Raw genomic sequence first — 26,408 nt, 5'->3', positions numbered from 1 at the left:
GCGGCCCGTCGCGCCGGCGGAAGCGCGGCTGCAGCCCGTGAGGATGCTGCGGGCCTGGCGGGCGCCGGCGCTGGCGCGGGCCCGGGCCGGGGCCGCCCGGGGCTGGGCGCGCTCCGCCGGCTCGGAGGCCGCGGCCGAGAGCCGGGAAGACTCCCGGTACCGGGACACGGTGCTGCTGCCGCGCAGCCGCTTCCCCGCGCAGCTCCCGGGGCGGCTGCAGCCCGAGACGGAGCTGAAGACGCAGGAGGTGCGGCCGGGGCCGGGCCGGTTCCCCCGGGAGGAGCGGGGCTGCCCCGGGCGCGGCGAGCCCCGGCCGGCGGGAGGGCGGGGGTGGCCGCCGGGGTTTGTGTTCGGTCCCGCCGCGCAGGGAGAACTTCTGGCGAGTCCGGGCTCGTTTTAAGAAAAGCTCGAGCTCTTGAGATATTTTTGGTTTGGATAGTCATAACTTTTATGCAGTTTGTTTTGGAGGAGAGTAATGACCGTCCGGGTAGTGCAGTGCTAGGATTATAATCTCAGGCCTAATATTTCACCCTCTTTGGCCTTTTTCGTACTTAAAACCCACTAATGTCTTCTCTTGCGGACTTAGAAAACTGTATTTGTTTGCCTGCCTGCTTTTGTTGTAAATTTTACATCCAGACGTTTTGAGGGTACAGAGAGTTGTGATAGTTTTGGTCTTTTTCTTGTTGTTTCTACAGAAATGTGGTTTTTCGGAACTGTACTCATGGCAAAGGCAAAGGAAGACAAAACAGGAATTTTGTTTACATGATGGACCACCCTATGCCAATGGAGACGCTCATGTTGGCCATGCATTAAACAAAGTAAATACTTACTTGTTCATACTTTATTCTTGTGAAGTGGTAAAAAACGTGCCGTCATGTGCCCTGTGTTCTCCATTCCCATTTAAATCAATAGCACTTTAAAATGTTTGCGATTTTGGTCGTTGGGGCTTTTAAAAAGCAATAGTATGATTATGTGGATGCCATATTTTGCCATGTTGACATAGATACTATACCCCAACATAAATACCATGTACTGAATGCTCGGTGTTCTTTTTGATTCAGCCTTGAGATTCACAGCATTGCGCTGACCATCAAGTTTGAAAGACTCAAATCGTGAGCTGTCACCCACAGCTTCTCACAGTCCCAGTGCCAGAGCTTGGGCTGCAGTAATGTGCTCTAGGCCAGTGCTGTAGGTCCAGCTCAGTGTTTTAAAAAAGAGAGTAAGTCAGATTTGTTCACTTCAAGTCTTGCGAGTTTATAAGCTGCATCTCTCAGTTACACTGGTTGTGAAGTCCTTGATTCAGAGGTCCTCTAAGGTTCTGCCAATGTATAAAATGATAAGCAAGAAAAAAAAATGCAGAGTCTTTGGATCACAGAGTGGTTTGGGTTGGAAAGGACCCTAAAGATTATTTAGTTCCAGACCCTCTGCCATGGGCAGGGACATCTTCCACTACACCAGGTTGCTCAAAGCCTCATCTGAACTGGCCTTGAACACTTCCAAGGATGGGGCACCCAGAGCTTCTGTGGTCTTAAATATAAATTTATCCTGCAGTTTTTGATAATGGTATTTCTTAAACAGGAGGAGCTTAATTACAAATGTGGCTGTTCCATAAGGGGGAGCTAAAGTGATAACAGGCCCTTTGGCTTTTCAGATTCTGAAGGACATCACCAATCGATTCCATGTGATGAGAGGTTATAAAGTGCATTATGTGCCAGGGTGGGACTGCCATGGGCTGCCAATTGAGTTGAAGGCACTGTCAGAAGTCAAAGGAGCTGAAAATCTTTCACCGATGGAAATTCGGCAGAGAGGTAAATGAAGGCTTTTAGACTTCACTGTGGCCTTTTCTCTTAGCTGTTGGTGACATTTTCTATGATCACTGGGTGTATTTGGCAAGCAGGTAGAGCAGGCTGGAGTCTGATGAAATGGGATAATTTCACACAAGCTTAATTTGTTGCGGTAATGGGCATGCAGAGCATTGACCCGCAGTTTAAAAAAAACAAAAGGAGGGCAGGGGATTTGGATGTCTGCTTGGATTAACTGTATAGTGGCAGGAAGCTGCAATTTATCAGATAAGCATCCTTTTGGTTTTTGAAGGCTGAATTTGATTAGGAACTGAAAAGATGCATGTAGAAGTCAGGCTCTTTCAGGACAGCTTAGCTCAGTATCACAAGTAGGAATGTATTTGTTGACTTTTTAACAATCCTCTAAAACTATAGGGGGGACCCTTTCGGAGAAAGTGTGTATTACATGGAAACTGTTTTGAAGAAATAATTTCAAATACAATATGGGTTGAAAGGCATCATCATTCAGCTGCAAAGATTTTTGTAATGAGCAATTGAAATTTCTTTAATTTGAAATTGTGATAATGAAATGGACTAACTTATTTTCAGATGTATGTTACTTAGAAAATTTTGAATAAGCATAAACAGAGAGAGTTAACTTTCACTCTTATTGGTTTTATGTTGAGAACTTATTTTGAGAAATTTTTCTTCCTAACAAAGTATATTTTTCCCCCCTTTCTTAAAAAGAAAGTTTGTAGTCTAAGGACATGTGCTTAATATTCCTGTGTTAGTGAAAAAGCGCCAAGCCTGTTTACTCTTTGCAGTCATTTTTTGTAACAACCAATCTGAAATGTATGTATTTTGAACCATAATGGTTAGGGCATAGGTTCACTACATTCAGCTCTGGCTTTACTAAAAAATCAATAGTGCATTTTAAGTGATATTTTATTGATCTTAGTGTGCTAAACCATGTGTTTAATGGAGCCATTCCTTTCAGCCAGAGCATTTGCAGAAAGAGCAATTGAGAAACAAAAATCCGCCTTCATTCGTTGGGGTGTAATGGCAGATTGGGCCAACTGCTACCTTACATTTGATCCAAAGTACGAAGCAAACCAGCTGAGAGTCTTCTACAAGATGTATGATAAGGTATATTGAACTTCTATGGAAGTCTGTATTGATTTTTCATGAGTTTTGTTTCTCCTAACTTTCTTTTTTTCCCCTCACTATCCTCTCTAGGGTTTAATTTACCGGGACTATAAACCTGTGTTCTGGTCCCCTTCGACAAAGTAAGAATCAACTTACTATTTTGTCTTCATAATTTTAGCAAGGATGCCAGTAGCTTTTGATGTTGCAGCATGTAACTTGTGTTTGATGTGTACCAGAACAGCCTTGGCTGAGGCAGAACTGGAGTACAACGAGCAGCACATCAGTCGCTCTGTGTACATGAAATTTCCGCTGCTGAAGTTGCCACCTAAGCTGACTTCTGTGATAGGTACGACTTCTCTGTGGCTTTAGAGACTCACAGCTTTGATTTTTGTTATATCTGTGATTAAAGTACTCCTAATTTCCATCTGTAGATGGATCATCTCCTGCTAGTGTGCTAGTCTGGACCACGCAGCCTTGGACTGTGCCAGCCAATCAAGCAGTTTGTTACATGCCTGACTCAGCGTAGGTGTCATCCACTTGCTTCAGTTGTCTGTTAGTCCCTACTGGTATTTAGCAGCAAAATTAAAACATTCTGGGCTGTCATTACAGTTTACTTAAGGCATATTTTTTGGGTATTGTTGGGGTTTTTTGTTTTAAGTGTTGCAATTGTAAGCTTTATTCTATATCTACTAATATATTAATTTCTGCCTAAATTTTTATTAAATTATTTCTTCTTCTTAATTTCTTATTTCTTCTTCAAGGTTATCTTGAATTTTGAGATTTGTGAGTGAATTGGACATGTAAAGCATACTTGTCTGTCTTTTAGAGATGAAGAATTTCACAAATTGGTAGCTTTCTTGTGTTTGTAATTATTTAGTATCATAAATTCACATTTGCATTGCAGATACTCAATTGTAAAATGTACAACAACTGGACAGCACTTCATCCTTGCTGCAGATAGAGTTGAATCTACAGCTGCTGTTCTGGACACACAGTTTGAAGTTGTATCAACGTGTAAAGGTAGGTTTTATAATTGTTAAATTGCTTAGAGATCTGCTTGTAGGTGTCTGAATACTGCTTCATTTAAATGTGTTTGTAATTTGAGAATATGCTTCACTAAAATAATACAAGGAGGAGGAGTCTGTCAGGTTTACTGTTGGTGTATTGTAGCTCAAATTATTATCCATAGATTTCAAATGAATTTTTAAAATTCATGGCATCATGTATGGAAAAATGAGGTGTAGAGTGTAAGTCCACATGTAGTCTGTTCAGTATCAAAATCTTAATTACACTGCAGTTTGTCTTTCCATCCATTGTTGATGACAAGAGGGGACTAGTTACAAGCATGACTGGTGAGGTACTGTAGGTGGCTGTTGTCTATCTGGACAAACTAAAGCAGTTGAGTTGGCACCCTAATAAACTGCATAGTGGCATTTCTTAACAGGCAGGCTTGGGATTCAGTGTCATGAGTTGGGATTTGGTGTGTCATTTGTGAGCTTTATTCATTTGCCTCCTTCAGTGATTCAGTGCTGGAAATATGCATTTGTAAAGGAGGTGAGGATTCTGTTTCTATGACTTTTTATTTTCTTTTTTCTTTATTGTTTTTGGTGTCTTTCCATGCCTTCTCTTTCAGAGGAAGTCTTGTTTTACCTAATGATGAAATTACTGAGGGTGTTTTTTCTCACAGCTTCCACCTTTTTGAATCACACTTCCAACTTTTTCTTCATACTATTTACACATAACATCCAAGAGTAATAGAGTTGGATCTTGTTAAAAAAGAAATTTTATATTGAAACCTGTTGTTTTTAACTTCCCATATATTCAGTAATTAATTGTATTTGTTACTTTTCTGTATTTGTGTACATAACTTTGTGATGGCAGTTCTTAATCATGTTCCTTCTAGGAGAAAATCATTCTGTGCACATTTTGTCATATGGCACATTCCTTAATCTCTGTGATTCGTGACTTGCAGCAAGGCTTTAATAATAACATTTCTTCTGGTTTTTTTTAACCACTTGTTTTTTTTCTGCTCTCTGATAGAAGAAGTTGAACGTGTGAGTTGTGTTTATTTTATCTTCTGTTTGTATTTTTCAGGTGCAGATTTGGCAGATGGTTCTTGTGCTCATCCCACCATTCCTGGCAGAGTCTCTCCCCTGTTACCTGCAAATCATGTGACAATGACAAAAGGGACAGGATTAGTTCACACAGCCCCAGCTCATGGTATGGAAGATTACAGCGTAGCTTCCCACCATCAGCTGCCCACGGTACTTTATCTTTTCAGCTGTTGCCCTTGATTTCCTGCAACTGATTGACTGTGTGACACCAAAATTATTTGTTTTAATTTGTGCATAAAGCTTGAAAATATTCTGAAGCATTCACAGAAGTGTGAGTATCACTAATGGCCTGCAGGAATGCAAGACTAACCTTAAGGAAATGTGTACAGAATAAAAGAATGAAGTTTCCTTCTGCTAATTAAAACTTACAGGGAGGTGTTAGAATCAGATTTTTCTGCTCTTTATGTGGTTTTGTTTTTTAAAGGAGAACACAGAGAATGTTTCTCAGATATTGACTCTCACTACTCAGAATTGTCTTTTACATGCAGATCAGTAAGTCACCAGTTATGTAGGTCATTGTTACTTTTTTTTTCAGCAAAGCTTGTTTTAAACACATATGTAAATACAGCTCGTTTATGCATAGCCAGTTTGTGATTGATGGGAGTGAAGATTCAGGATATGGGGCATGGAGAGGGTTAGGTTTGCTTTTATTTTGCATTGTTTATTTGAAAAGTCACTAAAATACCAGTGACTGTGCTGTGTAATAGTTGTAGCATGTGTGCAAATGCATTGGTGCTCGTTTCTTCTGACACCTGAAATTCACTTACTTGGTAAATTACTAAACTGCAGTTCACTAAATCTGAAGTGTACTTAAATGTTTTGTTATTCATCAGAAAAGGAGTCACCCAGTAGAGTATTTAACTCACTTTTGAATACCAAAATGATAATAAAATGCCACATGATATTTTATTGACATGAATAATTTATTTATTTTCAGGATTGCCTTGTGGATGAAAATGGGTATTTCACAGAAGCAGCAGGTCCTGAACTTAAAAGCAAGAATGTCCTTGAAGAAGGGAATGAAGCTGGTGAGTATTTGGTGTTTGACCATTTGTTACTTCATCACTTACAGTCCTGCAGGTATATTTTGAGAGTTTGTATAAACTGGCCATATTTTGGCATTTCCTGCTAAGTGTTGATTATGAAAAGGACTAAGTTGAGGTTAACAGCAGCCATACGTTCAAACTGAAATTTAATCTTGCCTCATTTTTTCTCTCAGTCATTAAGATGCTTCAAGCAGCTGGGAGTTTGTTAAAGGAGGAGAAATATGTGCATAGTTACCCCTATGACTGGAGGACAAAAAAACCAATTATTATTCGTGCCAGCAAACAGTGGTTTGTAAACACAGCAGATGTGAAGGCTGCAGCACAGGTAATTTTTCTTTCTTATGAGACACTTGAAGACAACTGATGCTACTTGGAATCAACAAAAAAATCTTGCTGTAACTCTCTCCAGAATATTATCTTCTCTAGAGTTTATGAGCAGTAGTTGAAAAGCATTAATTACTTGTTGAAGTGAAATATGTTGTCAATTCTTTTGTCAATGTTGATAATCCAGGGTCGCTGCACTGACTGGTATATTTGCTCATTTTATTTACAGATGCAGAAGTCTCTTAGAGCTACTGATGGTTTTTTTCCTAAAATATTTTTTAAAAGATGATGTTTCAAGGAATTAAATTAGAAAAGACAATTTAATCACTGTTAAAATTACCTTTTTTTGTTAGGCTAGTCTTATGTGGTCAGATATCTGTTTGCTGCCCTGTTAATTTTGTCACAGTCCTAGCTTTAAAGCTTGGGGTCGTTTGCTCTTTGAAGTTATGTAGATCCATACAGAAGATTCAGGCCAGCACCTTAGGGTAGCAGTGATTTTATTCTAATTAAGGCATGAGGTATATACTCCATCTTTATCTAGAATGGATGAAAACACAGTGGTTACTCAGCAGGGCTGGGAGTGAGTGGTAGCCCTCTACAGACAGTTTGTGTCAAGGTGGGTTTTCAAAGTAGACAACAGAACAAGATACAGTCAGCTTTTAAACTTCAGATTCAGTGATGCCATTTTAAACTCATTTTTAGGGTCTGTCTGCTAGTGAATCAGAGAACTGGGGTTTGGTTGGGAAATACACAGTATATGCAGTGTTCAAATAAGTTACTGAAGAGCAGCGGGCAGTTGCCTGAGAATGTGTTGTTTGATACTGGGAATGGGAGAGTAGATCTGTACCATATTTTACTGGCAGCATAAACATTATTGGTGGGAAAGCTGAAGCATGTTCAACAGTTCACTGTCTCCTTCATAGGATGTGCTGAAAAAAGTGAAAGTGATCCCTACATCTGCAATGAACAGGATGCTGGAGATGCTGGACAGAAGGACATTCTGGTGCATATCACGGCAAAGATGCTGGGGCGTCCCAATTCCTGCTTTTTACCAGAAGAGCACAGGAGAATGCTTGATAAACAGGTACCTGCCTAGCCTTAGACACTGCAAAGTGACAGAAGAAGCACTGTCTGTTGTGCTACAGTTAGTGATATTATAAAACTTCTTATTATTTCAAGTAGGAATACATGCTTTTACTTGTAGTTGTTTATTTGCAGATCTAATTTAGATTTAAGTTAAAACAATCAAAAGCTTGTGGCTGGAAGTGAATTACACATAAATAATAGGAATCAATTTACTTACATACTTAAGTTACCTGCAAACTGCTCTTGAGATTAATTGCTGTTTTCATCCCTCATCTTCAGTGAGCTGACAGTCATGACTGGCCTTTCCATTTAAGCAAGCAGTGAAATGCAGATTGTGGTTAAAATAGATGGCAACTGTAATTGTACCACTGTACATTAAATAGTCCAGGTACTGTGTCAAAATAGCATTTTGCAGTTAAGTGACAGTGAGATCTGAAATGGCTTAACCACACTGGTTGCAGAATAAATAAGTGCATTTTGTTTCAAAACAAAATTGGAGTGGTTTTAAAGAGCAGCCTCAGGCGTAACTGACCCTTAGCTATATGGTTGGTATGTCTAGATCTTCAGATGCTAGTCTGATTCTGCCATCTTTTGGTTAATAGTATCCAGATATTGCAAACACTGCATTTCAGGAATTACAGACAACATAATGCGGAGGAAATACAAACTATGCTTTAAAACAAGGAAAGTTTGTTTTACAAACAAACTGCTACAACCAAATATGTTCCTTTTCTTTCCTGTAAGGAGTAACACAGTTCTGCTTTTACTTCTTTGGGGAACAAAGGTTTTCAGTTGTGTATGCTCTCTAGGAGTGATTTCATAAAAAGAGTATTGTGGAGTTCCACATTCATTGAATTAGTTCCATAATTTTTTTCTGCCTTGAGATATGCTGGTGTAACTCAGTTTTGTACACCTTAACATTACAACCTTTTGTGAAAATTTGTAAGTTTTTACAGCTGAACTTGAATACCATTGCAGAACTTGTTTTTTATTCTGGTGTTGAGTAAATGTACTGCAGGAGTCTAGCATGTTTTCCAGAGGCTGTGCTGAGCACACAAGCAGTAGATAGTAGACAGTAGTAGGTGAGGCTCAGGGTGTGGAGAGCAGGGAATGGACTTTAGACAGGTAGTCCTTAACTTCACCTGGTGTGACTGGGTGTGTAGGTGTGCAGAGAGATGTACTTTGGCTCTCTCACTGTAGGCAATAACTGTGAGAAAAGACCACAGTAGCCACAATGTCGTTTAGAGTGCCTGAATAATGCTGACACACATCAGGAAATAAATGGGTGGAGGATTTGTGGGACATAAAACTACTTTACCTGCAAAAAAGCAGGTGTGTGTCTCTATAAAAAACTACTGTCTCAGAGGAATTCTTTTTTTCTGGTTGAAGAGTAGCCTTGAGAGTGTGTGTGTTGCTTAAAAATGGTTAAATATATAGTTTTACAAGCAAAAAAGTGTAATGGAAACCAGTCCAGCAGTTGGCACTCAAAACTCAGGGGCACCATGAAGCAGGAGCTCCTTCTGAACACTGAGGAGCTAGGACAGAAAGCATTTGAAAGCTCCTTAGGTTGTAGTAAAATCACTTTGAAAGGCCATGACCTGTATTAAAGCCCCTGCCTTTTGTGAGTGCTGAAGCTGTGTGAGGTTATTCCCAAAACTGTGCAAAATGTGGCAATCACAGCATTTTAATGTGGTAAACTCTGCCACAGCTTAACACCTCCACCTCTGTGTGTAGGTGTTGGCCCAGCAGCAAGAATTATAGGGGAGTGAACAAAGGGACAGCATGGCATGTTTGGGCAGAATTGATCTGGGGAATAGAGAGGCATTTAGGAAAAAAACAGACATATTCACTATGCTTGAAAAGAGATTTATTTCATTTGACTGACAGGTTCAGATGTTCATTTATAGCCAGTACTCTTTACTTCTAACTTTACTTACTCTTGGTAGAATTTTCAAAGGAAATTGTAAAGCAGTCATTAAATATTCTAAAAATTATATATTTGTAAAGTTAACTGTAGGAGACTTCTGTAACTGGAGTAGAAGTGCACAGAATATTGGCCTATAGAAGTGACAGGCAAATGCAGAAGACAGTCTGTCAATTCATAGGTCATTTTCCTGGACACCAGTTCTTATTGAAAACTGCAGCTAAGCCTGTTTTGTTACATTTGCATAATCATTTTGAAAATCATATTACAACAGGTTGCTGACATACTTTTTAATGTGGAAGTTTCATACTTGGTATGATTAATTAATATTGTTAAAACACCAGTAAATAACTTGCATTTCAAAACATGAGCTGTTTTTAACTTGAATGCTGGATGAACAACCTTTCAGTAGCAGCTGCTGTGGAGTTTGTGAGTGGCTATCAAAAGTAACAGCATCTCCACTGGAAGTCAGTGTAGTCCACATGGAGTTGCTGTTACATATGAGAGCACCAGTGGTCGATCTTGAGTGATCTTGTTCATGTATCACCTGTAAAAAGACTTATAAAAACAAAAAAAAAGTCCCTAAAATAAACTGCTGTTTGCCTCTGAGAGTTGTCCCTGAATTTGTCCCATGAAAAGGCGCTGAAAGCCCTTCTTTCAAGGTGGAGCTGCTTTCTCTAACAGTGTTTTTGCCACACCAGCAATCCAGTCTTTCTAGCCAAGAGGTAGTTTGTGATGTTCAATGCAGAATCTCCATGAGTCTCCTTGCTGCTGTGGCCCCCCTATAACCCTAAAAGATATTTGATTCAATTATATTGTCATCTATGGTTAGAAATTTAATATGCCAATGATGTTTAAATTCTTATATGCAGAGTATGCTGCATCATATTGTGACTAGGAGTGTAAAAATTATTAAAAATTCCTTATAGGAGAGAGAAAAGAGAGAGCACTTTTTCATTATTGCCATTTTCAGTAAGAATACAGAGGTGAGATTCTGTGGGATTTTTCTAGACAAATGGAGAAAAAAGACTTTAAAAGTAATATAGAGTACATGCACAAATAGATGCTTATGCTGTGTGACAGCTTTCAAAATTTAACAGATTTCAAGAGAAAACATTCTCCATCTAGGAAGCTCTGTAACTCATGGAAAAGAAGAAAAAGCTCCAAAACTAAAATACAAGAATTGTGTTTACAGTAGTAGCTCAGCACAGGTAATACAAACTTTAATCTGACCTCATGCAATAACTGCTTTACAAACTCACTGTTCAGATATTGGTAATAAATAATAGTAATGCAAAGATCATTCTAATGCCTTTGTCCATATCCCTGTGACTTTGATTAACACATATATCAAATTTCTGAAAAAAAAACCCGACATGGTTTTGAAGGAGGTCTGTCCTGTGCTCTAATTTGTTTTTTAAAATAAGAAGACATTTCAGTGAATTGCAATTAGTAGCAGCTTACCATCCCCATAGTACTTACAGCTGTAGTATCGACGTTCTTGTAAAGCAGAAGATAACTTTCCCTCTCTGCTGCTGTTGGAAAGGAGATGGAGAGAACATCAGGCTCTGTGTTCTTCTGCTCCTGCCTGTATCTTAATGCTGGCTAATTTCTGTTAACAGATTAAATAAGTGTGCAGCATAATCAATACCTGGCTCCCGGGTGATTGGCTGGAGCCGTGGTAGCGTGAATTGCCGTAGGGGTGTCAGAGCGTAGCAGGGACACGTAATGCAAGTTCTTCCAGATAGCCCCTGAATAAAGGGCAAAGTTTTACAATGCCTTTATGGCTTGAAGGCTGCAGATTATAAAGTGATGAGTAGTTATTTGAGCAAGGTGGTTTTCACTTGCACCTTACAGAAAAGTACTTTGCAAAAGTCCTGCTCCTTATAATGCAGATACTTTAAATAAAGTTGTTTCTCCTTGAAGTCAAGTTTATCATAAGGATCCTGCAAGAAGAGCAGAGATAGGTACAGGGGCTTGGTTTGTTTGACTTGTATTTTTTAAACTGTAGGAGTAAAAAAGATTTGTTGAAAAGGTACCCTGGAAGTCTTTCATCTAAACTACCTCCTTTTATAAAATGTTTGTTTGTTAAAGTTCACTTATATTCCCTAGGGAAACACTGTATAGTGAAAGAAACATGCACTGCTAAAATATTGGGGTCTTTTTAAACATGATTTGAAACTATGCTAGAATTTTGAGAATATTGGTCAATAAAAAATTGACTTCTCAGTCCTTGACTCCTTGTTTCTTGTAAGTAATTGATAACACAAATCTGACCTTCTTTTACTTATCTGAAAACTTTTATCTGTAGCATAATTGTACCTGTTGGTTCTTGTGTAACAAAAATATCTTTAAAAAAATCTGCTCTTCATAAATTAATAGTGTAATCTTTGCATTGCATGGCAATATACTTGATAAAAGGTTAGCTCATGGTATGTTTTGTGGGAATGGGGTATCTGCAAGGCTACACAAGTCTTGTGTGACATTGGCAATGCTTACTGTAAATGAAGGCAGGCATTTTATTATGCTTTCCCAAGGGACAGTAATAGCAAAGGTTTATTTCCTTCTTCTCTCTCCCCTCCCCCACCTCTGATGGAAAGGAAAAAATATTTTATTAAGAGAATATTTTTATATGCTGTCCAAGATAACTGTTAATTTTGATCTATAGCTGGATTTATCATCTTTTATAAATCCCTCCAAATATTGATATTGTGAAATACCTGTTGAATATTTTAAAATGTATAGGTTGAAATTAATTCATCACTGGAGTTTATGTCCCTCCACAGAAGTGTGTTTGCAATATGAAAAAACTATGTGGAAGACAGGCTTAGTTCCTGTTTAAATTTTCTGCTTTACAGGATGTGCTGGTAGCTTTTCTGTACTAGTTGTGGGTGTGATTCCTGTTCAGAGAATTTTTCTGGCTCTCATTGAGGCCAGAGCTAGTAGCTGAGCACTGAATTACTTCTTGCATGAATCACTCAACATACACATATCTTTTACATGATAATAAACATGTTTTAGGGTAAATCATCCTCTTTTTAATTTAGCTACTCTTGTCTTCTGCTGGTGAGTTCTATGGGTAAGACTCAGCCAGTTAGAAGAAGGCATTGAAACTGTGGAGAGACCTCTTCCAGTCTTCAGGTGAAGACAACTGGTTATCTATAACTGTCTTTAAAAATACACTGATAGTGTATTTGAGAAGAATCCAAGGTGGAAAATTCTATTGGCAAAGAGTAAAAAATAATATTGTGTATTGCTTTTTCTAAAATGTTCCTGGGTGCTGCAGTGTCATCACTAAAGGTCAGGGTGTAAATCCAGCTTTGTCAGTGGAAGGTACTCATCCTACAGAAGACAAATTCAGAGGAATAGTTTAGTCCAGGCTGAGGCAAATTTCATTTTTGTGTTTCCTGTGAGCTTTCTGAATTTGGAGATTTAGGGTAAAGGAGGCAAGACATAAGGGTTGCACATCAGCTACCTGCCAGGAATTGTACCTGTACTGGGGTTGTTGTTAGCTTTTATCTTGGAGAAGTAACACTCAAAACTGGAAGTATAGACAGACAAATAGGCCTCTGTGCAAATATTTCTGTAAAGAAGTGGTACTGTTCACAAGTGGAGCTGCTCAGTGTTGTTTTAGCAAGAGAAATTACAAAGCCATAAATTGTGCCCTACATTAAAATGGAAGGTGAATGATGCCTGGGCTGGTTTGAAAGGGGCAGAATGGTGGTGGTGCCACAGGGATGGCCATGTGTGAGTATTGCTGCTTAATGGCCTCTCCCTGTAGACAATCTGCTGAGATGTTCTACAGGGAATTTGTTTTGAGAAGTGAATTGATTAATTGATGAGTGATTGATTGATACAAAATTGATATTCTGTCATGGCAATTGGAGCAGTCAAGAGCAAAACTAGATTTTCTTCTCGCCATTGCACCTCATGTCATGAACTGAAGTAATTTGTTCTACAGCTTCCTGGAGAACATGTTTTCATGCTTAAACCCTGAGTGTAAGAGTCCATTCAGTGTTTTAGTGATGTAGCTCAGCTTATTAACAGTGCAGTAAAATACTGTGCTGAAAACCAAACACAAAACTGAGTGAAGACTGAAGAAGATCATCTGCCTTGCGTGTTTTTAAGAAAATTATGCCAGATAATTATTTTACTTTTCCCCCTTTTGCAATACTATGTCAAGAAATTAGTTAACTGATTAAATCTTCGTTTCTTGGTTTATGAATAAATCTCTGGTGTCCTGGGTAACACAGCAGGTTTAGTTTGAGCTTGGCAGGTTGGGATGATCTGTTGTACTCCTTAAATACAGCAGATGTCTTAAAAATCACCTCTTTAGCAAGTGGTCTGTGAATCAGCTAGACAAAGTATGTGAGGTTCCTCTTTGGTTTTTTAAGATACTTTAATTTATGTCTAGACTTGGTATTAAGCAATATTAAAAATCAATTCCCCATAGCCTTACCTGTTAGGGCCAAGGATTGAATGTGTCATAAGTAGTGCACAGAATTGCACACCTTGAGGTTGCCTTCTCTGTTCAGATCAGAAAAAATGCTTAGTTAACTTTTCAATTTTTCTTATTTCCATAATATCTGTTTATTTTCAGGACCTTTGTCCTAGCTGGTGCTATATGATATGGACTCATAGATTGCCTTCAGAGTGTATATTGAGTGGTTTATTATCATCCTCTATGGGTGCAGAATTTTCAGTTTCTTACATTATTTGGATTAAAATATTTATATTTATTACAATTTATAATATATATTGCTAATTTTGGGAAATTCAGGCAACTGGAAGCTTAAGATGTATATATATATATATATGTATAGTGTATATATATGTATATGTGTGTGTGTGTATGTGCTACTTGAGAAGCTGTCATTTCCTCACTCCTCCTTTCCACATGAGTTCTCAAAGTCTCTGTATCCAGTAGGAAAAATAAACCTGTTGTTAAAAAGAGCAGATATTTTGAGGGGAAATACTTGTGTAGTTTCTTTAAATTCAAGGTCAATAAATAGCAAATAAAATGGATTTTAGAAGTTTTCAAGCTGCTGGCATCTTTTCTGAGTGCCCCAATTATGAGGTATTTGCAGAAGAAGATGTTTGGAATCCATGTGGGTTTTTGCATGTTGTACAAATCCTCCCATCTTGGAAGGCAAAGCCAGAAAGTATTCAATGCAGGCAGTAAGCTCTGTCAAGTTTTGTATGGATTAGAAGCTGGAAAATCACAGGTTCTAGTAGCTTGGTCTGTGTATCAGCTTCTCTCACTGCTTTGGGTCTGGGATGCTTGGGGAAAGGTGTGATTAACTCCTCCATTCATAAACCCCTTTTTTCCTCCTAACCCAGTGAAACCATCACAGATATGATCAAAATAGTGGAGCAGCAAGGAACAGATGCATGGTGGGCCCTCCCTATTGAACAACTCTTGTCAAAAGAGGCTGTAGCAAAGGTAAACTTCTGACTTCAGGTACAGCAGGTGCTCAAGACAGTTGAGTGATGGGAAAGAATAGAAAAATTTTGTTTATTCCCATGATCCTCTGCAGTCTTGTACCCTCATTGTGAAAGGAATGTTCAAAAAGTGAGATCTGAGTGGGGCAGAACACACACACAATTGGATTTGTGCTGTTAATTCAGGGCAGAAATCTCCATCCTCCTCTTAGATTAGGAGGAAAGTGACATCCTAATTAACCAAATTATGAGCCCAAATATGTATTAGGTCTTGGTCATTAAGATGGATTAGAATTTTTACTTAGTTCTTCCTAACTTTTTATTGTTCTTTAACAATTGTGTACTTAAGCTACCACAAAGCTGTAGTGTTACTGTGCCATTTGAGATTTTCTTTGTAATTTTTCCTTGCCCTACCTTGAGTTTCCATGTGAAAACTCTTGTCAAAAATTACCTCCATTATTTTGTGTTCACTCACAAAGTTGGTAACAGAACCTGTACAAAACTGGTCCAGAAACAAAATTTGCTTTATTTCTAGCTTTGAAAAGCATTGATGATGTAGAGTATTCTATTTGCCTTATTTAATAATTGTTCTCTCACTTGTTCTCTAGGCTGGTGGTCATGATGTTTCGGATTATGTCAAGGGACAGGATGTCCTAGACATTTGGTTTGACAGTGGAACTTCCTGGGCTCATGTTTTGGAAGGTAAAGAATCCCTATGTTGATCCTTATTTTAAAATACTTGGAGAGCAAAATGTAACTGTTCTGTGTGACACTGTTGGTGTCAGCACAACTGAGGCAGATTATGCCATCAGCGGGCTGTCTGTGACTTTTAAAGCTGCTTTTGCTTGTAAAGATAAGGATTTAATGTTGGCAAACTCATTTTCACCACAATTAAAGTTGAGGTTTTTCTAATATGCTGCTCTAATGATTCTGACACGTTGTGTACTGTGTAACTGCTGATCACCTCATACTTGCTTTGAGTGGAAAAGTCTCATGGCACAGACAGCCAAGGTACTTTGCTGCTACTTGGTACTCCTAAATTGTTTTTAGTTAACAAATTTCAGTCTGTGCTTGTCTGTGCTATTTGAAGCAAATAGCACAGACAAATAGCAAAGACTGAGATCAGCTGCTGAGTCTAAGTTTTATCATTTAAAAGTGTAGGTGTGCTTTCTCACTTCTCATTACTTTCAGTAACTAAAGCAGTATATTGTGGCTTAAAATATTTATACTTGCTATATGCTATTTATGGCTCCTACTGCCAGTAGTTGCTACTCAGTAGGTAGCAGATAGATATTTGTATAAAAAGATGTAAAATACACACTGTTTGCCTGAAGGATAGTGCAAAGTCAGGAGTCTTTTCTAAAGGAGGAGTCTGGTGCCATACATCAAGTCTGTTGGACTTTAAACCCTCTGTACACAATTGCATGATAACAATCTTGCTGAATTATAAAACACGTTAGTACCAGAGTTTTATTTCTTAGCAACATGGTCAGGCAACCATGTACCATCAGCAAACATTAGTTTTCTAGAATATTTTTACATATATTGAGGTTTATGCTCTTTAAAAATGTTCTGGTTTGATTTTGAAAGTTATAACAAAGTAGTGGTATTTTATGCAGTTACAAACTTGCATTGTTAAAGAGCTGAACACCTCAGTCCTCTAATCCTTTGTAAAGGAGGTAACTTTTCATAAGGAATAGCAGAATCACGGCTCTGGATTCGTTGTTAATCTGTGTAAAGCTCCCATATGGATTCTGTAGTGTCTAATAAATGTTTGGGTCATCACAATACAGACTTCTTTCATGGAACTACTACAAGCTGCTCTTTTCTACCTAGTCCTCTCTCTTAATGAAATTTGCTGGAGCTTGGTGTGTGTAAGGCATCATCTTCTGCTGTGTGACATAACTGGAGTGGCCCCACTGCTGTCAAAGCTGGGCACTGGCTAACCAGCAGTGTAACCTCCTAACCCCATTTATTTTCCAGAATGACACAAAAATTGCATTACCTTTTCTCTGTGTAACTGAGGCTTCCAGCGACTGCCAGAAGTGAAGTACAGTCTGTGATTCATATCAAATTACTGGTTTAACTCACCTTTCATGAAACTTTGCAAGAGACGTTGTTGAATTAAGAGTTTTGTCATCTATTTCCGAAATGTGCTCCAGTTTTTAAAGCTTTTTGCAGAACTTCTTCCAATGTCAGTGATAATAAGTAAGGCTTACAGATAGACCAATGGGTGGGGTTGTTTTCCAAAGTACTCTTGGAGGAAAAAAGATGGAATTCTTGGAGAAATCCAAGATTGCTTAGAGAATGTCATTATGTGAAGAACTAATTTTGTGGTAGGAGATGAGTGATAGCAGAGGTTGTTGCTGCCTTCTGTCAGTGTTGGTGGCAGAGGTTCTTTCACAGCACGAGTTACTTTCAGGCTACTACAGGATATAAAAGATGACTAAAACTGAGACTAATGTTTGTTTCACTCTGCCTGAACTCAAGTTATTGAAAATTCTAAGTCAATGATCTGTTAGTAACTAGCAGGAATAACAGATGTTACAGATCTCCCTGTCAGTTCCAGTCTTGTAAAAATAATTCCTTCTCTTCAGCGTCTCTGTGACTCAGAACTTGGCCTGAGTTTTCAGTGCATTTGCCCCAGCTGTGTCCAAGCTCACTAAAGGAGGTGCAGCTGTTACAAAATGAATCCCTTTGGCTCATGGCCACACAGATTGCTGTCAGCAAAATAAAAGCAGGTTGGGAAGGGGGTGAAGAGGGGCAAGATGAGAGATTCTGCTGAATGAGGATAAAGGAATTGCTCAGTGACAGCCAAGTCCAGTGGTGTAAATCATAGGTTGCATTACCTTTTGCCCTTGCACAGTCCTATTTCTAATGCTTGTCCTACTGCATCTCCTTCCAGGGACTGGGCCTATTTCTGATGGACATAGCCTAAAGTTACTCTTGTTCCATTAAATTATGGTTGGCTTCCTTTTTCCAGCCTGGGTGTGCCTAAAGTACCACTTGTAGCTAAATGACAGATTAACCAAACCATTCCATGTCAGCAGTGGGGCAGCTGCAACTTACACACTAAAATCGGAGATTTGGCTACTAGATTTGTAGTCACAAACCCAAAATTGTACAGCTACAAGTAGACTGTGTGAAATAAACACCACTCACTAGCATCACTGAGAGCAGATCCACAAGTGCAACGTTCTGTGAAATTCCCTAAAATTTCCTGGGGATGCTGTTTGCTTTCTTAATGCTCTGTTTGCCTAACACTGTTTTCACTGAACAGTTTATTGTTGTGCCCTCTCATCCTGTTTGTTTCTTGCTACACATGCTTCAGACACGGATAACTGCATTTTCACAATGCTGCTGTGAGGTAGAAGAGTGTTAATACACTGCTTCCAAAAAGAAAGTGTGGTAAAAGCAAAATTTTGTTCAAAAGCATGTGCTAATTTTAAATACTTAATGCTGTGGTGCCCAGCACTTGTTCTGTTGTTCTTTTGCTTTGAAGTTCAGTCTTCTGACAGAGCTCATTTCAGTAGCTCCTTATGGAGCATCCATTTAAGAGATTTCTTAAAATGTCTTAAAATTCTCCAACATTTTCCTCATGGGCAGAGTGCCATCTTCACTACAACTTTGAGATTATTATTTTTAAAAATATTTCATATAAAAATGTACACTGGACTTTATTGTGATGTGATTTGCCACTGGTGAAAGTCACACAGCTTTTTACCCACAGTTTTGTGGGTATTGCAACGATGGTAGTTTTCAACATCATAACTTTTTTCCCTATCTTATTGGCTAATTTTTAACTGAATGAATGTGATTATTTTACAGCTTGCCTATCTAAGTGTTTAAACTTTTGTGCTGACTGAGAGGCTTGAATTTATCTTAGCTGGTTCATTCCTGGCATTAAAACACATTATGTTTAATCTAAAAGTCAAAGTCTGTAAGATCAAAGATATGGAATCTTGAAATCCAAACCAGAAGGATCATAAATTGTAATTCTCTTTAACGACCTATGTACTATACCTCAGTTAAAATAAACAGAAAAGTCTCTTTGGGGTTGTTGGACATACTTCTCCATTTATTAAAAAAAAAAGTGAGCACTGTTGTAACTAATTTTTATATAACAATCACAATTTTAACAAAACTGAGGAAGGGGAGCTACTTATAAGGCAGGTTTTGTATATGCAAACCCCATGTTTGTATTTTACAGATAAAACGTTCAAGCCTCTGTTAACTTTGCAAGCACCAGTAGCCAGCTTGCCAGATGTACTAGTTCCTGTCAGAAAAGCCCAATCCACTTTGCTGTTTGTAATCAGTTGTTTGTTGAAATTCTTCTCTCCTCCAAGTTCTAACTACTGGCATTTCCATGAAAAGCTCACTTCTCTAAAACCAGTGGCTCATAAACTAGTTGTAAGTAACAAATGTGTTACAGATTTTCTAATGTTACTGTCTTCCTTACCACAAATATTCTTTTTTTTTATCTAGTCCTCACAAGTATTTTTGCAGTCTCTTAATACAAAGGTTGCTCCTTACTTACTGTACTTCTAAACCCCAGACTCTTTGTAGATTTCCTTGACTGAATGAACCGATGTGTAAAAACCATGATATCCACCCACACATTTTTCCTGTGCTACCTGGAACTGTGTGGCCTTGACCTTTGTAATGTTGAACTTCCCTTTATTGCAGGATGGATCTAATATTGAAACTTCCATTAAGTTAAACAAATAAATCAAGTGTGTCAGCGGCAGAAAGAAGCATTGTCTCAGGGGTCGTAGGAAGAGGAAAAGAGGAGATAGTGAATAAAAATTGAGTAGAGAAACTTCTGTCTGAATACTGAGAAAGCAACACCATCAGAATCAAAACTAAACTCCTGACAAATATGTGTATGGTTTTGCACCTTTGTAGGCTTTGACTTGCATGTTCTGCTGTGTTCACATTACTCTGTTCTCACTCTGGTGACCTGTCTAGGATTGCTTAGGACAAGGAGGGACTTCTTGAGTCAACAAGTTTGTACCTTTTTCTGCAGCGACTGAATTCCACCAGTAAAGCCATTTAAACTGTGCTGTCCTCTCTCAACCCTGTGGAGTAGCTGGCTTAGCTCTTCTGCTTTTAATGTGCAGTCAGGCTAATATCCTGCCTGCCTTGTAGCCCAATTTTCCTCTAAAGTACTCATTAGCTGCACTTGCTCTTCCCTACCATTCCTCTTTTGTTCTATGTGTGTATTTACAGGGAATAATATTTCTACTCAGCCTTCCCAAGCCAGGCTTTTCCAGATGCCTCTATCCCCAACAGGCTTTCTTGTTTCCTACATTGTCCTAACTCATTCCCAAAGTTTTTAATCTTCCTGGAACATCAGTGACCAAAAATGTAAATTCTGTCACAGGAGAGCTGTGGTCACTGCCAAAGCTACCTGCTCTCCTCTGTAAATGCCTTTCATGGGCTGGTTGGGCACCTTACCTCTGTGCCTTGAGTCATTCCAACTGGGAACGCTTCAGATGGTGGCATAGATTTTTATTAATTCCAAAGTATGTGAACTTTTCTTGGGTATTGCAGTTTGTTTAGGAGCACTTGAAAAGTATTCTGATGACTTCTGTGAAGCAATCTGAGCATGATTTTTTTTTTCATAATTTTGCTATTTAGTTCAGGAGAGAGCGAGCTGATTTGTTAAATTCTGGAGTGTGGCAGGTTTTGGATTCTTTTAAAAATTGCAATACTAATGAATCCCTTGTATCATGGTTAAGTAACCACACATCATTTAAGAAAAGTAACTTACTTACTGGGTTTAAAAAGCAAGATAAATGTTACTAATAATTTTCAGAGATTTTGTGTGTTAATTGTTTTAAGATACAAGGTCTGATATCTCAAATAAAACGTTCTGGTTTTTAAAGGTGCAGATCAGAGAGCGGATACATACCTTGAAGGAAAAGACCAGCTGGGAGGTTGGTTTCAGTCCTCTCTCTTAACCAGTGTAGCAGCAAGGAAAAAGGCACCATACAAGTAAGTGTGGATTGCAAATACATTTCTAGTCCATTTATAGAATATTGGGCTTTTGGAAATGTGCACAGTAGTGTATAAACAAGAGAAACCAAACCAGTACCAATTTTTGTGTTCTTATATTTTCAGTATAAAGGTTTTCTCATAGTAGATTGTAATTCATTTACTGTTGTTTTCTATCATAATTCTAATAATGTTTTCATTCTTAGTAATTTAGGAATTATCAGATACAAGGGGCTTTTTGCTATCTCTCCCACTCCCACAATTAAAGAAATTCTTTGGGAAGTGCAATGTGCAAATCTCCCAAGATCACTGACTTGTGAATTCAACATTAGGCTGTAGGGAATTGGGAATAGCTGTGTGCTTGTGTTCTGCTGGAGCGGTGGCACACCATTTACCTCCTGGAAGATGGAGAGCATAGGGAAGGGGAATGTGGCTCAGCTGCAAGGAGGCTGTGCAATTTTGGGAAATGTATTGGCTTAAAAAGTAAATAACGCTTTAGTCTTTATTTAATCTGAAATACTCATGCCTTAGATATCTAAACAATCTTACAGAACAAAATTAAATGAGGAAAATAAAGTTGTTTGCTCTCCATGGATGGTAGTACAGGATATATTCATGGCTGGTTGAACTCGGGATGGAGCCTCAGGCTCACCTAAACAGGGTTTCTGTGTGCACTGACTTAAGAATATCCTCATTAGAAATCAATTCTTAGCATAGATTTTCCCCTGGGTTTTGTTTTCACTAAAATCTTTCCTGCAGGACTCTGGTGGTTCATGGCTTTACTGTTGGTGAGAAAGGGGAGAAGATGTCCAAGTCTGTTGGCAACGTGGTTGACCCTGATGTCGTCATCAATGGAGGCGAAGTAGGTCAAGCTTCTGAGTTTCTCAGAACTGCCACTTAAAACCTTTCACTGCCAGATTCTGCTGTCTTGTGGCAGAACTCTGTCAGGCTCTTCTTTGGCTATACTGCAGTTCCATTTGGCTGGTCTGAAAACCTTGACTTCTGCTGCTTCTACTGTAGTGCAAGAAAACCCCTCACCTTCATTCTCTACTAAGAGAAAAGAAAATTATTTAGAGGGTGTAGGATGGTTCCTTTTTACCAGTGTTGATGGAGTAATGGAGAAGAGGAATAATAAAAACAAACAAAAAAATTAAAATAATGAAACTCTGCTGGGAGACTGACTGAAGTTTACCAAGTATGGCAGTGGAGCAGTCAGATGTAGCAACTGCACCCCAGCAATCTGTCTCCTCTCAGGCTCTTATTGACTCTGGAAACTTCATTCCCTGGTCAGGGAGGTTGCACTGCAGTGCATTCATATGCTCTGAATTTCCCTCCCTCCCCAGTCCCACTGGTGCTGTTTCTGAGGCTGCTGAGCAGATTTTGCAACTCACTAGACAAAAGAATCAATCCTTGCATGACTTGCTTATCTGATTAATTAAAACACACAATTGTTCCTATGCTTTCACAAAGGAGAAAAGCCGTTTTCAGAGTTGAAAACAGTCTGAAGGTGAAGAAAAACTTCTGTAGTTTTAGATACTAACATGGCTGTTTTAATGAGAAGCATTCAGAGGAATTAAGGCTGCAGATGAGTTTCTCTCAGCTTACCTGGGTTCTAGCACTGCCTGTACACAGAGCACTGCAGGTGTGGGTTACTAAAAGAAGGGGAAGCCTCCAAGCACAGTAACCTCTGGGCACATAAAATTATAGGTAGTCCCGCATGGAACAGGAGTTGGACTGGATCCCAATGGATCCCTTTCAGCTGGAGCTATTCTATGGCTCTGTGCTTTCCTGTCTGTCCTCAGGATCACACCAAGGATCCTCCATACGGTGCCGATGTTCTCCGCTGGTGGGTGGCGGAATCCAATGTTTTCACGGAGGTGATGATTGGGCCTCTGGTGCTCAGTGCTGCCAGAGATGACATCAACAAGGTAAGAGCCACCACTGCCAACACTATTCATCCCAACAACAGGTTCTCTGTGTCTTGCTTGCAAAGTTTTCCAGTCTTTAGCCTAAAGAAAACTTTTCCAAGCTTATTTAGGGAGGTACTACTGTTTTTTACACCTGTGGGTCAAATAGTAAAGTGTGCTGAGAAAAGACTCATTTCACAGCTTTGTGCTTTGTGAAAACAGCCAGTTGTTATTTTTCTGTAGGTCCTTTTGCCCTGTGTTCTTTATGATGCCTTTGTAACTATTCACACAATCATTTTGAAAAGCAGTCAATTTTAGCTAGTGATGGAACATGAGCATTTTGTGTTTAATCGAAAGTGAAGGCTAATAATGTTTAATTGCTCTGGGTTGTTCTAGCTCCGGAACACTCTACGCTTCATGCTGGGAAATGTGGAGGGCTTCAACCCAGAGACAGATTCCATCCCCCCTGCAGAGATGTACATAGTGGATCAATACATGCTGCATTTACTGCACGAATATGGCAGCAAGGTAAGGGGAATTGTGTTTAGATGAACACGTGTGCAATGTTTTCCATTGGCTTTATTTTCTTTGGATGTGTGAGTGAAATGTGTGTGTCAAGCAGGCACATTACAACCACAAAGGATCCTTCAATGCAATGCACGCTCCTTTAAGGCCATCTCAGTTTTTGAGGAAGACTTTTTACATTCTTAACTTGGACATCAACCAGATTTTCCCACTCACTGCCTAAGGGCTCAAATTAGAAGTCTTTAAAAATAGTTAGATATTAAAAAAAAACAAACCCAAAAACTAGAGCTTTGGAAATTTGCTGTTGTACAGAACTTTGACATTTCTGTCACTCAGAACCATTTTGCTGAAACCATGGGCAAGGTTTCTGGGGTTTCCCCTTTTCTTTCCACTCAGACTTGAATGGAAATTATTTCTTTGGCCTAACTGTTAACTGACTTAACTTTTTTTCCCCTCCAACAACCTTTTAAAGTTTCTGCCAGACCTTTTGCCACTCATTCCATTTCCTGTAAGTTTAGTTTATCAGGCGGTGTGTGATGCAAACCAATGCACTGTTCTTACCTCCCTCTCCCAGGTTACAGAAGCTTACAAACAATATGATTATAGCAAAGTTGTTCGACTGCTGCAATCATTCTGTTCCAGAAGCTTGTCTAACTTCTATTTCAGCATGATCAAGGACAGGTGAGTTCCTTCCTGCTGCCTTTGAAAGGGAAAAAAGAAAGGAATGGATCTGAGATGGAGGTAATAAGGTTCCTCATGAATGCTGGTGAACACAGGTATCTCCAAGGACCTCTCAGTGCATTCAGCTGAGTGGCTGTCATTGTTGTGCTCTCTTCTGTCCACTGGTGGTACTAAACACTTTAAAAGGTCATCAAACGAGCACATTTAAAACCAAATAAATATTTAAAGACAGAGTCTTGGATCTATATTTTTACCCAGAAAGGATGTGCATCTGAATTTGGGAAGACAGCAGAAGGGCTTTTAGCAGTTAGCTGTGCAACTCAGCCTATTTATCTGGTTTTTTAGATCAGTGAAAGAATCGTAAGGCTGTGACTGATACTTGTGTAAATGTGCAAGGCCTATTTCATGGGGTAGGAGGGGAGGAGGTTCTACTGATCTGTAGTTGCCAGAACATGAGTAAAGGAGGAGTGGGGGGAAAAGACGCCCTAATGCTGAGGTTTACAGATGAACCAAAGGGTGACAGCTGCAGGCCCAGCTCCCTAAGGACAGATTCTCTCTCCCCCAATTACCATTTAGAGATCTCCTTTCCCATGACAAACTCCTTTCCTGTGGCTGCAGATGCGGATGGTCTGTCTGCAGCTCACTGTGCTTTCCTAGGAAAGGGCACTCCAGAAAAGCTTTCCTTACAAAGGCTGGGGGTGTCAGACTTCTGCATGTCCACTGGCAGTCCCAGAAGCGTGGCTCTTGAGCAGAAACATGAACATAGCAACAACCTTCCAGCTTTCCCTGCTATCTTGCAGGCTCTACTGCGAAGAAGCCAAGGATCCTAAGCGTCGTTCGTGTCAAACCGTGCTGGCAGAGGCTCTGGACATCATCATCCGCTCCTTTGCACCCATCCTGCCCCACTTGGCAGAGGAGGTGTTTCAGTACATCCCTTACAAGAAAGGTAAAGCACATACCCACTGCTAAGCAATTCCTTTAGTGCACTGTTTAACTGCACAGCTATAAGGAATGCAATTACAGAAATATGCCATTCTTTTTTATTCATTTCATAAACACCCAAATAGACTAAAATAAGAATTGCTTTGTTTTGCTTTCAAGCCTCAGAGGGTGTGTTTCGTACTGGCTGGATTAATGCAAGCTCAGCATGGAAGAAGCCTGGCATTGAGGAAGCAATAGAAGGTGCATGTGCAATGAGAGAGTCCTTCCTTGGATCCATCTCTGGCAAGAACTCTTTGGAATATGAAGTCATCATTGTAATTGAGCCTGGATTGCTGTTTGAATTAATGGAGGTAAAAAAATGCAACTAAGAGTAGTGTTGCCTGTGTGAAAACTTTCTTCTGTTTTGTACTTACCACTCACAGAACGGTTCAGGTGGAAGGCACTGCTGGAGCCTGTACAGCACAGCTCCTTGCTCAGGCCTCTGTCCATTGGGTTTTGGATAGTTCTGAGGATGGAGATCCTGCCAGCTCTCTGGGCTGCCTGTGCCAGTATTTGACCACCCTCACAATAAAAAGTCAGCTTTGGTTTCTTGGAGGAGGACCCCCTTTACCCTGCTGGCAATGTTCTAATGCAGCATCCCAAGGTGGGATGCTGCTGTCCCTGTCCCTGGCTTATGGGCAGCTGCTTGGCCCTCAGGCACCTTTCTCTTGGCCACTGCAGTTCAAGTCTCTCCCCCTCCTCCTAGCAGGAGTAAATCAGACTCTTGGTTCAAACCATCCACTCCATTAGGAGCCACAGCTCAGCATTTATTTTCTAGACTGGATGTTGCTAAGAAACAAAACCAAGTTCCAAGTCTGAAAGCTCTCTGTCCCCCAGGCACTGCAGGCTGAAGAAACTTCCAGTGTTTCCCAGCTAAATGAGATAATGATGGCTTCCCAGACAACCCTGCTGAGCGAGTTCCCCAAAGAAATACCTTCAGATGCAAACATCATAAAAGGGACCTTTCTGATTAACTTGGAAGGTAAGAAAACCATTCCAGACAGACTCCTGCACTACAACACAGGGTTGTGCATGGCTTGAGTCTTACCTACAGCTCCAGCCTCTCTCTCAGCAGTTCCACTTTCTTTGATAGGTGGTGACATCTGTGAACAATCTTCATACAAAGTTATAGCCCAACCCATTGCCAAAGCAAAATGCCCTCGCTGCAGGAGATACACAGCCGAGTCCTCAAGCACTCCCTGCCCACGGTGCCTCCAAGTCCTTGCTGCTGGAAAGGGGAGCACGTGAAGACAAAATGCCTATGCAAAAGCTGCTCCCAAGTGGCTGAAGCAGCAGGTCTGCTAACTGGAACCTGTAGAAGCGGATGCTTAAGCCCCAGCCTGAGCAGGAGGTATCATGTATTTTTGGGGAACCTTATATGTGTGTGTGTATATATATATAAATATATATATATATACACTACTTGTGTATATCACTTTTCAGCTTAATAAAAA

The 26,408-nt window shown here is 39.6% G+C and overlaps 1 protein-coding gene across 1 annotated transcript; it reads left to right on the top strand.

Annotated features, from left to right (window-relative positions):
* The first annotated feature begins 32 nt into the window (after window positions 1-32).
* Window positions 33-26,408, top strand: IARS2 (isoleucyl-tRNA synthetase 2, mitochondrial). Its single transcript, XM_058801425.1, has 23 exons — window positions 33-247; window positions 696-818; window positions 1,652-1,808; window positions 2,779-2,927; window positions 3,018-3,067; window positions 3,164-3,273; window positions 3,359-3,449; window positions 3,832-3,947; window positions 5,022-5,191; window positions 5,979-6,069; window positions 6,261-6,412; window positions 7,335-7,495; window positions 14,762-14,864; window positions 15,472-15,565; window positions 20,752-20,860; window positions 21,620-21,722; window positions 22,663-22,788; window positions 23,164-23,295; window positions 23,867-23,973; window positions 24,774-24,919; window positions 25,075-25,265; window positions 25,792-25,936; window positions 26,048-26,408. The coding sequence occupies exons 1-23, from the start codon at window positions 44-46 to the stop codon at window positions 26,200-26,202; spliced, it is 2,985 nt and encodes a 994-aa protein (XP_058657408.1). The 5' UTR covers window positions 33-43; the 3' UTR covers window positions 26,203-26,408.

This window comes from Ammospiza caudacuta, chromosome 3, assembly GCF_027887145.1.
Source record: "Ammospiza caudacuta isolate bAmmCau1 chromosome 3, bAmmCau1.pri, whole genome shotgun sequence".
Classification (NCBI taxonomy): domain Eukaryota; kingdom Metazoa; phylum Chordata; class Aves; order Passeriformes; family Passerellidae; genus Ammospiza; species Ammospiza caudacuta.
This window is presented reverse-complemented; position numbering and strand designations above follow the sequence as displayed.